This window comes from Lagopus muta, chromosome 2, assembly GCF_023343835.1.
Source record: "Lagopus muta isolate bLagMut1 chromosome 2, bLagMut1 primary, whole genome shotgun sequence".
Taxonomy (NCBI): Eukaryota; Metazoa; Chordata; class Aves; order Galliformes; family Phasianidae; genus Lagopus; species Lagopus muta.
This window is the reverse complement of record NC_064434.1, coordinates 85,216,805-85,231,958: the sequence shown is the minus strand read 5'-3', so window position 1 is coordinate 85,231,958 and position 15,154 is coordinate 85,216,805. Positions and strand designations below refer to the sequence as shown.

Sequence of the window (15,154 nt, the reverse complement as noted above, 5' to 3'; positions counted from 1 at the left end):
TTCATCAAAAGAGTTAAAGCTCTCAATGTCATATTCCTTTTGACTAAAACAATAATGAAATCCATTTTCTGAAAACATGCAAAAGCATCAATGTGAACAGGACTTGATTAAGATCTTCATAACAGATGAAACAGTCTACTAACAGCAGAAGTAAATATACCTCAAATCCTATTAGAAATAAACACCTTCTACTCACTCTGCCTATTCTGGAGCGTCTTGAAGAGAAGCAACAAGATTTCAATTAAATATAAAAAAAAATGCTGGTGATAATTTCCCTAAAATTTACCTGCTAAAGTGTTCTTCTCCACTGTATTTACTGATGTGTCTTCAGTCACCTGCAGGTTATGCTTAACCCATTTTCCTAAACAAATACGCTGTAGATCTTTGTGATATGCTAAGAAGTTCAACAGATAGGAAGCAGTGACACAATCATACGGCTTGGTACTTGTGCTAAGGTCCATTGCTGCTTGGAATAGCAGATCTAGGCTTTCCGAATCCTGAAAGAAACAATAGGGCTCATTTTATTGAGCTCCCATTTTGATTTAATAAAAGTAATCAGCACCCTGAAACTGAAGAACATGCCTTTCAATGAGTCTGCAGGTACGCATTTTTTTAAGAAACGTTTATATTATACACAGATTGCCTTGCAGTCTAAATGTGAACTGTGTAGGCATTTAGCAAAGATACAATCACGTACTCACTGAAGATGGGAATGCTCATTTATAAAGCAGCATTCAAACACAACATACATCACAGGAAGATGGTTTTGATTTCAAAATAGAGTGCTTTGCCAACAGTCCTCACAGAGAAGCAAGTGTTACTGGGAAGCACTGTTTGCTCACCAGTACTTTTTAATTACAGAGCGTTCATAAAGCGATCAGAAAAAAAACCCAACAATATAAAGTGCAAAATCTGAGAGAAATCATAGACAATCAGAAAATGAAATCTGAGACCAAATCAAAGAGGAACAGAAACACAAGGCTGAGTTTTGAGAAATTTATGAGTAACAAAGTCAAAATGCCTCAATCACTTGCAAAGGACATCACAGCTAAAAGCTTACCTTATCTGTTTATTTGATACTAGAGTATGCTCTTCCCCAGTATCAAAATGTGCTTAGTAAACAGTTTATAGCCACACCCAATGAACTCCCCATATTTTTTCATCTGTTAGCAAAACTAGCCTTCTTAGGAAAAGGCTGAAGCTATGAAAAAATCTACTGAAAAAACTATGGCTGAACTCTACTGCAGTCAACTTGGACCAGCTTCTAACTGTCAAGAGCTATTCAAGTACCTAATTCAACACAGAGCATTCATCTTCCATGAAATTACTCCCATTAAATTGTTTTTAGTTACATACCTGTAAATTAAACGCAACATCACGTAGCTTCATTAACAGCTCAAACGCTAGGACTTTCACTTCTTCAAAAGTACTTGCAAAGCACTGAATCAAAGTTCGGACACGAGCAGAATTCATCTCCTGATCCAATCTAAAAACTTGCTCCTGGCCTGCTCAAAGAAATTGTTTTGCTGTAATTTTTTTGCTGTAATTTTTTAAATGAGAATAAGCATCATATTTACATTTTATTTTGTTCTAGTATCAGAAACACTAAAATAGAATTTTAGCTAAAGCATTATTTTAATACTAATGAATATTTAAGATGACGCGTTCATTTTTGAAGCAAAAGTTCCCACATCAGAAAGTTACTCTCTGTAACACAGAAAATAACTGTATAATCAATGAACATAAAGATGTTATAATTACGACTCTGGTAGCCAGCTCTTAAATGGGTCTAGGAGTGTAGCCAGCTCTTAAATGGGTCTAGGAGAGATGGAGCCAGGCTCCACCTCTTCCAGCAGCACAGGTGAATTGCATTCACCTGTGCTCCCGTGGCTGACTCATTGCTTGCCTCAGGTGATCAATCAGAGGTTCAGGCCATGATTCAGCAGTTCCCATACAGTAACTCATTGCCAAAAATGGAATCTGACTTATTCAGCTTTGAAAACTATTTCCCTGAAATTCAGTAACAGTAGCAAGAAATTCTTTTCAAAAAAGGATTTAAGACTTCTGCATGCTGTCATGATTTGTGGGGATTGACGTAATGCCAGAAAGAAGCCAGAAGTTTTAAGACATAAACAAGCTATGCTACCACCATGCTACAACACAAACACAACTGCAGCTAATCTCCTTTTTAAAAGTTACACTCCTAAATCTTAAAGCTATTATGAACAACTCCCAGTACAGTTTTCTCCTAAAAAATCAGAAGTCACAACAGCGTGCCACAAACTCATAATAATGAAATTAGCATAATGATTTACAGCAGATTTTAAGAAAAGAAGACCAACCAAGAAGGTCACTTCCTCTCCAAATCAAGTTTTAGATGTCTCATTCCTTTAAATAACAACTGAACACCAAAAATTTGCTTTAATGTTGATCGTATGATCCAGAGACAAGATTTAGGAAAACTGCCAGTATATCGGGGCTCTAAGTAGCATTTCTTCAACTGAGGTTGCTGTAACAGTGTAGAAACTTTGAGTAACAGCAGCAGCAGATCATCAATTGTCCAGTTCAGGCATTCCTTATTTAGGATACAATATACCTCAAGGACATATAATTTTTTTTCTCAATTAACAGTTTCCATGGTCTCAATATTTTAAATAACATGCTATTATCAAATTAGAAAAGGTAAAGGACGTGAAGTTATTAAATATACTGAAACTTCTCCAAAAATCTTTTCTAGTGACAAAAAAAAAAAAAAAAAGAAGTGGAAAGTCTTGCCAGAAAATTCTTATTTAAGAAAGATATTCAACAGGCTACAGACATTGTATTTACTTCAAAATTCCATTAGCTATTAAAATGTACCATACTCTCTTCAGATAAAATCAAAGTGGCAAAGTACTTAATTTTTACAGTACTTTCTAAATATTTTTCCTATTTTACTTCGGCAGAAATTAACCAGCTCCATTAAAAAAATCTTCAATATCTGCCATCCCCACACCTTATAAGTTGTAATTTATTTATAAATACAAAACAGTCTCTCACCTTTTGGAACAGAAAATATTTCAGCTACTGATCCTAAAATACTAAGGGCAGAAAATCTGGTTGGGTGCGACGAACCAGGAAACAACGCCTCAAAAAGTCTGTCACATAAAGATGACAGGAAATCCTAAAGATCAAATGAGAGATTTTAGAACAGCTTATTTGCTGCCCCACAAACAGAAATTTAAGTAATAACATACAGGACATCCTACAGTGTTACACAACAAAACCATGACCCTTCCAGCTCCACCCAGAGGAATGGGAGGCCTACTTTTGTAGTATTAACAAATTTCTTATTTCCCAGAGCACAGGAAGATAGCAAGATCTTTGGTTTCAATTTTCTTAAAGAGCTTCCATCCCTGCTCCCACAGAGATCACAATCACATCAAATCCTTTAAATGCTGTCATTCCCCACTTGCTGCTGTTTCAGTTCACTCAGCAATCCTCAGAAAGTAACCTGGATTGCCTTTTGACAAAATGAAGCTTAAAGATACTCTCCAAAAACCAAAAAGCCCTCGGTTCATGACAAAACACCACATTTTATCAAAACTAACTTGCACAAGTAGTGTTCATACTGTTATACTTGAAATGACTGAACCCTTCTACATCACAGTGTTTCCTAACACAGACATGACTTAACATACTCTGAGGTGTTTTCAAGAAAAATTAACCAACTTACAGAAATGCCTTCCCATTTCTTTTTGTCTACTAAATCTCTACAAATCTAACATAATTTATGTTTACTTACTTTGTATTTCTGCAAAATCCCCAAAGGATTCCTTTGAGGTGAATCTTCAAACAATTCTTGCTTGGTTTTATTTTGCTCCAATTTATAAAGCACCTGAGAACTTTCTCGTATTCTACAAAATAACTTTAAGAAAAAATCAAAACAGCAAAGGTAAGAGTCATTTACAGTTAAATAAGGGCTAATGAGATTTTCAGCTTAATTTCTACATATTATTTGCAATTTTTTAAAAAAGTTCATATGCAGCACAACACAGAACTGATCCTTCACATGAAAAACAAGGTTTTTTGTTCCCCATTTCACACTCCTTCCCATTCCTTTGCACTTCCAACATGTATTTCCATCCTCCTTAAGTTTACACCCACTCTTCTTTTCCCACCTTCCCATTTTCCATGGAATGTATGCTCCTGTATAAAAATAACTCAATTAACATGCATAGATTTTTATAGCTTAACAAACCTCTGGACTGCTTTCTCCCTTTCTACTTCATTTCTTCCAACACAAATTTTACAACTCATATTTCTCAGTCTGCTTCAGGCAAGTACAAATAGAGATGGGCTTTTGCTGTTTCTGCTAAGCCTATTCCATCCTTCTCCCATTCAAAACACTCTTTATACACATATGCTTTCCTTATCCTATCCACATTCTCCTACTACACTGCCATTCACAATTAGTCACCATGTCCATTGCTAATTTTTTAAGTTATCCTTGTCTGTCATTCTGTTGCACAATACATACAAAGCAGACTTATCTTAAAGTTTCTTCTTTCATTTGAGCAATTTTCTAACATAGTAGAAAAAAAATACAGAAATAGTATATAGTTAAAACAACAAGCAAAATAATTTTTTTTTTACCTTTCTCAGCAATGAACATATCTGTTGCCTTACTGAAGGAGACTGACTGTTCAAGTTGTATGTAATAAAAAATAAAATTAGTTGCATTTCTTCCACAGATACAATTTCTGTGCTACGATGAGTTTCACAAAGCAAACCTAAAGCATCAATGCAAACCTGAAAGATATTGAGATGTTAAATGTAAAAGATATATAAAAGATATTATAGACACCTATGATGGTACCTTTGTTTTAAAAGAATACTGACACAGAACTTATGATCTAAGCAATTCCCCTAATTTTCTAAGCAAATAATCTAATGTCTAAAGACTCAAAGAAATAATTGTCCCTCTACCTGATTGTGCTGATGGACTAGACCCTGTTTTATAGATTCAGTAGATACAAGACCTCTGCTCATAATATTTGAAAGCTCCAGGTGTCCATGAGCCCTGGCTGTTCTTAGGCATGCCATCAGGGCTCCAAGAGCTCCTCTGGTACTCCAAGAGCCTAAAGAAAATGAAATACAGTCATAATTATAGCCTCATGAACACCATAAACAAAGTACTAACTGCAGAGCTTATCAGAAATTCTACATACTTCCAATTCATAACCTATCTCTTCTTTTTCTCTATAAACTAAATAAGACCAAAAAACAGTCTGTCATAGATTCAATTCATTCTAAATTGCCTAGAATCCAAAGCCTATTCATGAATGAATAAATCATACACAAAAAGGACTTCGTGATGTCTCAAAAGCCATTAATTGAAAATTACACTCAATTACAATAAAAACTACAAAAAAAAAATCATAGATCTCATATCTATATATTTGCAACAAAAAATTATCACTAAAGTCCTGCTGTTAGACAAGCCTATAGAGAAAATAATAACAGAACAGAAAAATAGGGAAAAAAACAACCTGATAATTAACATAAGTTGGCAGGTAAAGTGAAGAGTAAAGAACATACAACTAGAACATGGACTATTTTGCTCACAGCATGAAGATACTCAAGATTATAAAAAATCCCACCATGAAATACTAACAGCAATAAACACCCATCCAGAATTTTATCTCCCAAATTCATTTTAACAGGAATTGAAAATGACTTTTCAAAAATTTATATATATATACATATAATATATATAGACACATATATATATTTAATTATTATAGTTACAAATATCGTATTTATTTTCTTACCAAGATTAGCATCTGCAGAAGCCTGAAGAATCTTAATCATGTAGTTCAGGCTGTCAGGGCTACACCTGAGTAATTTTGGTAAATAGTAATCTATTATATATGTAGTTTGGTCATGGTTCCCTTCACATAGTATTAGAAGAAGAGGAGAAACCCAGACGTCATGCCACTGGTCAATCCAAGTGCTTTTCTGACAACTTGAAGTAAACTGGACTTTGTGATTTGTAAACATGGTTTCCAAAAGATCACTAGCATAGGGTGCAAGAGACTGATCATTCATCACATTCAGTATTTGTACTGGAATTGATCTGTCCAACTGCAGTATATTTTCAGTACCCAGACACTCCACAAGACAGGCAAGAGAAGCATATTTCCCTTTTACATGCCATTCCAAACTCAGTAAACGCTTGGTTAGCCTTGCAAAGAATGGGTCTGATTTTTCATCAGAGCCAGTAATGATGGTCCGGTGTATCTGAAGAAGATTCCTGAATATCAGTTTGCTTTGGTGTCTAACAGCATCTAGAGGGTGCTCCCAGTGTGTGTAAACGTATTCCAGCAGCCTCCCAATCACCTCTGAACTTCCATCAAGTTTCATTTTTAGATTTGCTGAGTCTGAAATAAGGGCAAGTAGTGCTGAATTGGTCCAAATAGCAAGGATTCTAGACAAAGATGTTGCCATGCTGGATTCTTTTAACCTTTCCAAAAGAACAAACAAACAAAGTTCATAAACATCATTTGTGACTTACATTGAAAATAAATACATAAATTCTGTTTCAAAATAACTATTCATCACACTAGTTTACCTCACCCTAATACGGATAGGGAAACGCTATCCATTCGTTGAAGAAAAAAGAAGTAATGTGAAAAGGTTTTGGATCTTTCAAACTGTACGCTCAGTCACCTGGCATATGCTGTTAACCACTCACAGCTAAAAACACCTGATATAGGTCAACAAGCCATTACAACATCTATTTTGTAGCTGAGAACAGAACTGAACCTCTGCATGCTAGTATTTCACAGTATTATGTTACTGCACGCTTCTTGAACACCTCAGGAAAAGTTTTCATTGTCTTAAGAAACAAGTCAATAAATAAATAAAATGAGAATTATATATCCAAAAACAAAGTCATAAAATTGACCTCCAGGACAATATGCTCACATCCACTGTTGAGTCTCCATAAATACTCAGCAAACATTGGTGAAGAAAATGGGTGCAATATTTTCCACATGGAGGAATTCAGTGACACATCTTTGCTTCCTACATACACCACTTTGTCTGACTGCCCCTCTGCTGCCATCTGTCACATGGCAAAATCTAACAGAATACTGAGAGGAAGATTCAACCTCTTCTAGTTTTCAACCTCCATTCAACCTCCATTAGTTTTGGAGCAGCCCTTATATTTTTAAATTTATAGAATTATCCTGAATATATTTAAAAAGGTAATATGACTTGTAAAGAAAAGCAAATCAATTAAATTGGAAACACTGAACATATCTGGAACCACAACATTTGCAAAAAAGCAAGTAGAAATTTAAACCCCCACCCAGAAAGCATGAAACAATAAAAATCTAATTGCAGACTTACTCTGAACTCAGAGACAACAAGACTGATGCGATATCTAGTAATAGTTTCTCTCCATTTTCACCCATGCTGCCACTCTTCCAATCCAGCATAGCCAGTGCTCCATGGCATAGGAAGAGAAGGACCGAGTCAGAGAGCTGCTCTGTGCACAGAGCCCCACAGGTATCCACAAACCATGCTGGCATGCCCGCACGTTTCCTCGATCCACAGAGCAAGTCACTGACCTGTAAGAGCAATATCAAACCTACTACAGTGTTCTAGCATGGGAGAAAAAACACTCTGTACACAAGCACAAATCCTGGAAGATCTGAAAGATTATTAGCACGTTCTTCTCACAAGTTCAAAAACCTTACATCACTATTTGATACGTATGAAGAATAAATGATTTAATTCCAAAAGACCAACACAGAGGTCGGCAAGTCCTACAATCTGAATTAGCAAAGCCTCTGAAACACTGGGAGGACTGATTAACGGCATTACCTCTAGAGAAAGGTATACTTACCAAGGAAGGTAATTCTTCAGCTGGCTCATACATAGCCCTAATGAACAGAATAAAAGCCAGTCCCGAGGTGGTCTGAACAGTCTGCAGAAGAGTTTCTACATGGCAGAGAAAGGTATTTTAGTCAAAAGTGAAGTAAGCATCGTGTGGCAGAACTGTGTAACAAAATTATATTATTGCTATTGAATTATCCTAAACTTACGGTTGCATACTTGTAAGTCTGTAGTGTCAGTCTGTATAGCAACTATTAACAAATTCTTACATGAGTGCAGTAGGAAGCTATTAATACCTTTCAACAGACAGAAAATATAGAACTGCCTGGTAAGATAAAAGGACTGTGGCACAGCCTGCTTACATTTATAGAAATTTCTAATATAAAAAAGCCACATGTCTGTATAAGAAGTAAACCTGATTCGCTACAGTGCACTAACTAACACATCCGACTGCATTAATTCACACAGAAATACATTATGAGCTACAGGTCATAGCTCACAGGAAGTCCTACTACTGCGCCCCACTCCCATCAATCTTGACAGTTTAACCTCCATTCAAGCTACACAAGAGACAAGTATTTCCACACACAAGTTGTTTTTATTGCAAAAAGAACAAGACTGATATAACGAAAATACCTGTCTTTGAATGGTACTAAACTTACCATCCATTAGGAAGTTAGTGGAGCTTTTCAGTAAATTACACATACTTTGCCAAACAAAGGACTCATGATTTTTCCAAAGACTTCCCTGAATATTTTCTTGCAATTTCTGTACAAGCATCATTGACACTTTAATGGCCATCAATAAATCATGCATCAATCGAGTCTGAACAATACGATTTCCATTATTACTTCTGGGGAGAAAAATAAAATAAGGTATGATAATACGCTCACAAGGATGAAAACAAACACAATGACAAATGCTGCTGCAGTTTCTGTAGGTTCCCTTGACAAATTTTCATTCATTTGACTGTGCCTGAACATAGCAGAAACTAAAGACTGACAAAACACAGCTTGTCCCTTCTTATTTTATCAAAGAATTCCCTCATGCACAGACTATATTTCTATCACTCAACATTCTTCTAATTTGAAGACAGACAACATGTAAACTTGTAACATACAAAACTCTCTATTAAGAATCCTTATCCTCCAGGCACATGGTAAGAGACCACAGTAAGGGGGCTTCACTTTATGTCATGCTGGAAAATGTCAAGATTCTAAATGATGATTGCCATGACAAACAGAGTATCAGTGCTGAATTAAACACTTGTGAAAAAGGGAATTATTTTACCTGAATTTTAATAAGTGTATTTATTAATTACAGTGTTCAGTCACAATTCAGATAGCAAAACTGCAACTCAAAGGCCTCACTTAGAAGTAATAGCTCCAACACAGTATCAGTGCCTTGAAGACTAACATCTTAATTTTGTTTCTTTCCACTCATGTATCATCACATTGCAACAAAAGAAAAGAAACTCATCAGTAGCTTTTTTATTTAATATACATAATAGTGTAAACTAACATTCCCATCTGTCATCAACGCATGGCTACCAAAGCAATATTCCACACTAAATTATCGTGCAAGAGTGAAAATGAAAACAGATAAAACAGAGCTTATATTCAATTCACTTGCCTGTTTTCTTCCTGTATGTCAAGTAGCGACTTCTGCAGAAACTGAAGAACTAATGAAAATAATTATGTGATAAATTTATCAAAAAAAGAAAATTTATTATTAATTATTATTAATATTAATTTATTTAGAAGAGCAAAGCAATCACACATAGCACACACTGTCACAACAAAAAGTTATCAGTACAGTGGTGTTTCTTCCACTCTGTAAACAAATGAAACTGAAAATTCAGTGCGGTCCCAAAGAAGCGATGCTAAAACAAAAACTCACAGTGGTTTGTAACAAACTGGAACAAAATTACAGTTTCCAACCCACATTGTCTAATCCAGACTTAGAGCTCCTCAGTGAAAAGGTGAAATTCCCAAGAGCCAAAGACAGAGCAGCAATAAAAGGTTCATGGGAAGCTGTGAACTTTGTTTGCATACCAGGTCGTGGTATGTCGAGCTATCTCACAGTTTACAGATAGAATCAGCACGGGACTGAAGTGATGTGATTCAATAATAAGCTGTCCCAGCAACAGATTAGACTTGTGCAGAATTATTACCAAACAAAATTCTTGCCAAAGCAGATCAGGGCCTGCTATAGTCAAGACTAGATGTTAACAGTTCAGCGTAACCCTATTTAACTTTATGACAAGGCATAAGACTGAGGCTACTTTATGTAAAGTAATAACGAGTCCAAAAGATCCTTAAGATCACCCACTGCTACCCTTCCAGATTTACATGCGAGGATGCTCAGTAAAGCAAGATCGACTCCTGGAAATTAAAGGTACAAATCAAGAGGAAATCCTTGACAAATGTGCCATATAAAAGTACTTGTCATTAAAAATGAATTGTGGGAAAATTAGATATTTACATCTGCTACAAATCCTTCACACACAACCTTCCCTCAGTAATCTAAAGTGAAAATTATTTTAATAAACGTAACTTTACCTTCTTCAAACAGATTCGTAATACTTGCTCTACCTGAGGAGAGAAAATACACTTTAACAAGTGAAAAAAAGCTTTTTTTAAAAAAAAATAAAAAAATTAAAAATAAATAAATAAATAAAAATGTAAACATCATTATTATGTGCTGCTCCAAGACACAAACCAATGCTGAGCAAGTTAGAACAGAAAACAGTATATTCAGTATATTCATCATACCTAAGCTGAAGTCCTCCATACAAGAAGCAAGGTTGTCCAGTACTTTTCTGTACAAATATACATCTGTGGTTTTCAGTTCTTCCCTAAGGCAGCACACAAAGCTTTGCACAGCTAATGTCATGAACTGTTCAGGAAGACTGTTCAGTGAACTACAACAGTAAGAAACAGCACGATCAGTTACTGCACACTGAGGTATTAATCAACATCTGACTAAAGTCAGGGTCAGCTCTGTCTCCCATAATATACAGATGCTGCTTCCAGCACTAGCTCTCTTCTCACGGTTTCTGCAAACACAAGGATACATTACACCTGTAATCCTCAATTGTATAACACAACAACTTCTTTTAAAAGAGCCAATATAAATTAAGTTGAAACTCTACAAGAATTACTAGCATGTTTACTACTGCCGCCCTTTTGGTTTCAGTTAGAAAACTACATCTCTAGTATTCAAGATAAAGAGAAGATCAAAGAATGTCCAGACATGACTTCCTCTATTCCGTCTGAAATACAGAAAGGATATTAAATCTACTCTGTATTTTTCTTACCAATTGACATTTTCCAAGATTTTCTTCAGAAATGATTTCAATGAGTTAATTCAGCAAAAAAAATGGAAGAACAGCTCGCACTTGTACCTTTAATGCAATGTCTGTGCAAGGTTTAGATTATCCCTGCACGTGGAATGTAAATTAACATACATCCTAACACTCTATACCTAGATTCCTAAACCAAGTGTCCACAATTTCTATAGTGTCACGATCTATATGAATATTTATCCTTGAAGATACACAACACGGATCCAGATCTACTAACGCTTTATAGTCTTCTAAGAAAACACGTCATTCCTGTGTATAACTTCTTTCCTTCTCTATGCTATCTCCACCTAAACCTAGGAACTCCTTAACTTTTTTGCTTACCCTTAAAACAATCAAGAACTGAAACCTCCCTTTGGTCACATACCTTACAACTCTACGGCACTATTTTCTGCTCAGCCCATTTAATACTTTCCAAAGTCTGTTTACAAAGTAACACTCCCAGAAGATACATAGACACTGATCTTAGATACATTTTGCCACAGTATGAAAAAACAGCAATATAAAGAGACGCAGGTGGCTAGTTTTCTACTAGCATGAAACAACAGCTATGGAACATACTTTACAATAGTCACTCGTGTTCTAATTCTGAAGCTACAAAAATCTGTCAGAACAGTGTGAAGCCTTGGCATGAAATGAAATACAAGATGGAAGCCCTGGAGGTCTTAGTGGAACAAATGTTTTCATGCACAGAAATGAAGACAGCTAAAGAATGCATCTTTAAACTACTAAGGCTGTCCTAAGTTACCTAAAGAAATACAACAGCAATTTTGCAACAGAAAACTAATCACAATAAAAATAGGCATGAAAAAATACTGTTCAGTCAGGATTCCGCTGAGCCATCTTCTCTTTATGTTTTCAAAGTTGATATTCTTTTAAAACAGATGTATTTTAAATTTCTATTCCACTGTTAAATTTTAAAATTCAAAGTGTTAATTATACACTCTATTGTCTTTCAAGTAATGAGAGAGGATTACAGCAATAATCCACTTTGAAGCTATTTATCCAATGATATATTGTATTATTTGCACTTTTTTTAACTAACTGAGGGAGAAAAAAAAAAGCACCTATTCACATACGAATACAAAATATTTTCAGCAATTACAGCAATTTGGAGCACATGAAAAGTTACTGAGTTCTAGGTAAGGAAAGCACTACAGAAAAAAGAAGAAAAGAACAGGCTATTATCCAATAAATTTACCTTGCTAATACTTTTTTCAGGGGATTCTTCACATCCAATGAAAAATATGTCTCTCCCAAGATTTCCAAACAGGCTTTAAGCATGGGATCACACGTAGAGTTTTGATCCATTGTTTTTAACAAAGGCACAATCTGTAAACAAAAAGAACACTTGATCAATAAAATAATCTCTCTACATGCCCTCATAATTAAATGAGGTGGAATTCACTCTCATTTGAGTATATGATGCAAACCCGTCCCTTCTTTAGCACACCCTGTTGAGATTCAGGCGTCAAACACACTCCAAGAACACTTCTGCTAGCAAAAATACGTAAGTACAAACTCAAAATTTGTTATCACTTGCCTTCCATTATTCTCTCCCAGAAACCACAGCCTTTGCCAATTTGTATTAGAGCTACATTTCCACATCGTATATTCAGGAGTAACAACTGCATTTTGCCATTTCATAGGAACACTTAAAAGGCCACAGAGTTTATTTCAGAGCTATATTTCCCACAAACAGCACACGAGATGCATTACCACTTCCAAGACACCACACTAACACCAGTGAAACCTTACTTGTTTAATACACTGGATCTGCTGGATGCCATTGCTCAGTTGTGCACAGTGCAAAAGCAGAGATGCCAGATTTTGCTCTTCATCCTTTGAAAACCCTACATTTGGGAGAAGACGATCTTTTTTAAAAAGAATTACAATAAGCAGCATGAAGAAAATGCAATGTATAATAAGCAATCACTGGCTCCACTGTGAAGGAATAGTGGGCCTCAACTTGAATATGAAGATGATCATCACAGAATCATAGAATTGTTGAGGTTGGAGGAGATGTCTGGAGGTCGTCTGCTTCAACCTCCCTGCTCAAAAGCAGGGCTACCTGAAGCTGACTGCCCAGGACCACAGCTCAGGCTAAACTCAAAATAAAACCAGTCTATCTCAGGACAACCTCCTAACTGCCCGCTGCAAGTAACTCAAAAGAAAGCTTGATTTTACCTACTGACAACAAACACTAGACTAAACAGATTATCTCAGGTCTGACAGTTCATTTCTTCTTATCTGTACGGCCTAGAACCAAGAACTCACTGAAACTTTAGCTTTCAACTCCTGTGTTGTTCGGTTTTGTATATTCTTTAATACCAGTAGAAGCTTACCTCAAGCAAAAAGCACTGCAGAATAAAAGAGCATTTAAACAGTATCTTTAAATCCAATTAACTACAAAGAAGCAAAGGTTGCGAAAAAAGACTCTCAATATGACCTCCAGAAGCCCCTAGCAACCCCAACCATTCCATGGTTCTTTGAAATTCTGCCTTACCCTACATATTAAAGGCTACTACTTCAGGTAGCCCTGAATTACAGGCCTGCAAGAGGGATCACACAGAGGGCATTCTAACACCTTCGCATCACTGACAGAACAAGGCAAACAGCTTACAAAACAAAACCACAGTGACCTACAGATTCTTTTAACTCTGAGGCAGTAAGAAGTTGTTATCAATGCAAAATAATAATAATAATAATAATTTTTTAAAAAATTGTAACAGAAAAAGAACAAAAACACACAAAACTAAAACATCACAAACAAAAACATTTTTAAAATGCTATTTCAGCAGTTACATTCTAATAGAAAAAGGAATTATACAAGTTCAGCTCGAGAAAAACAAGCTTACCCTGAAGTTTCTCAAGCTGCTGACAATCAAGAGAGAATGCATCAACCTGGATTTCTTTCTTCTTCTTCAAAACCATTTTAACTGATCAAGAGACACCTGCTCAAAAAACAAACAAACAAACAAAAAAACACCTCAGCAAAGCACATTGTTTAAAAAGCATAATTATGAACACTTTATATAGAGGTCTTTTCACAGTCCTAGGATAATATTTATTTATGCAATCTCTTTTAAAATACAACAGCTCTCTTTTCTATATTTTGAACCATTCCAATTATTCTGTCCAAAATTTACCACAACTTCATGGCACAAAGAGGAGAATAGAAAACGCAAGACAAGTTCAGGTTTGCTGAAGGAACCATAGATGCTCCCAATGGAACTTTTACTACACTTGTTATGTTGCCTGTGTGGTGTCCCTTGAACACACTCTGAAAGCATCACCATGCATGGGCGCATGAATAATACCACAAAATTTCAGCTGCTCTGCTGTATGCTACTTGATCAAACTAATTTAAAACTAATTTAGTGTTAGCAGTGTAAGGTTAGGACCACGCAGTAAAGAAGTATTTTCGTTTCTTAAAAGCAGACCGGCCAGCTCTCTGCATACTGAAGTAGGCGTTACGAGTAGGAATTTATTCTCCCTCCTTAAGATAATAGAAATAGAAAGTAAACGTGCACTGCAGGCTTCACCGAGGAGCTCCTTCCCACGGAGCGATGGGGCCAGCAGGGACCCCCTCTGTTCCAACCCCCGCCGAAGCAGCGCTGCCCAGGCCGGTGTCCAGGCGGCTTTTGAGGATCTCGCAGTACGGGGAGCTGCTCGGCACAGCGCAGCACGGCGCAGCTCCTAGAGATGCCGCCCCTCCGCTCCGGGCAGCGCTGCGCGGCCGCCGCTCGCCCCGCGGCACCAGAGGGGCTCACTCGGCAGGCCCAACGCCGCCCTGCGCTACAGAGGCGGATCGGGGCGCGGCGATCTCGCAGACCACGGCGGCCTACGGAACAACCCGGCGCCGCAGCCGCAGAGGGCCCGGCGCAGAGAAGGGCGAGAACGGAA

The 15,154-nt window shown here is 36.6% G+C and overlaps 1 protein-coding gene across 9 annotated transcripts in view; it reads right to left on the bottom strand.

Annotated features, from left to right (window-relative positions):
* Positions 1 to 15,154, bottom strand: part of THADA (THADA armadillo repeat containing) — a 301,092-nt gene that overhangs the window by 224,593 nt on the left and 61,345 nt on the right. For 8 of the 9 annotated variants that reach the window (XR_007374803.1, XR_007374804.1, XR_007374802.1 and 5 more), the window contains 16 exons: positions 14,107 to 14,202; positions 13,007 to 13,101; positions 12,450 to 12,580; positions 10,659 to 10,807; positions 10,446 to 10,478; positions 9,517 to 9,565; positions 8,547 to 8,737; positions 7,895 to 7,989; positions 7,396 to 7,616; positions 5,814 to 6,505; positions 4,969 to 5,120; positions 4,636 to 4,791; positions 3,785 to 3,907; positions 3,040 to 3,163; positions 1,357 to 1,505; positions 287 to 497 (listed from right to left, as the gene is read on the bottom strand). Coding sequence is in view for 5 of the 9 variants with exons in the window: in XM_048934787.1 (XP_048790744.1) it covers positions 287 to 497; positions 1,357 to 1,505; positions 3,040 to 3,163; positions 3,785 to 3,907; positions 4,636 to 4,791; positions 4,969 to 5,120; positions 5,814 to 6,505; positions 7,396 to 7,616; positions 7,895 to 7,989; positions 8,547 to 8,737; positions 9,517 to 9,565; positions 10,446 to 10,478; positions 10,659 to 10,807; positions 12,450 to 12,580; positions 13,007 to 13,101; positions 14,107 to 14,182 (2,647 nt within the window). In the remaining 4 variants the exon portion in view is untranslated. Of the gene's footprint in view, positions 1 to 286; positions 498 to 1,356; positions 1,506 to 3,039; positions 3,164 to 3,784; positions 3,908 to 4,635; positions 4,792 to 4,968; positions 5,121 to 5,813; positions 6,506 to 7,395; positions 7,617 to 7,894; positions 7,990 to 8,546; positions 8,738 to 9,516; positions 9,566 to 10,445; positions 10,479 to 10,658; positions 10,808 to 12,449; positions 12,581 to 13,006; positions 13,102 to 14,106; positions 14,203 to 14,793; positions 15,111 to 15,154 lie in introns of those variants that run through there. The other variant, XM_048934786.1, reaches the window with a different exon arrangement.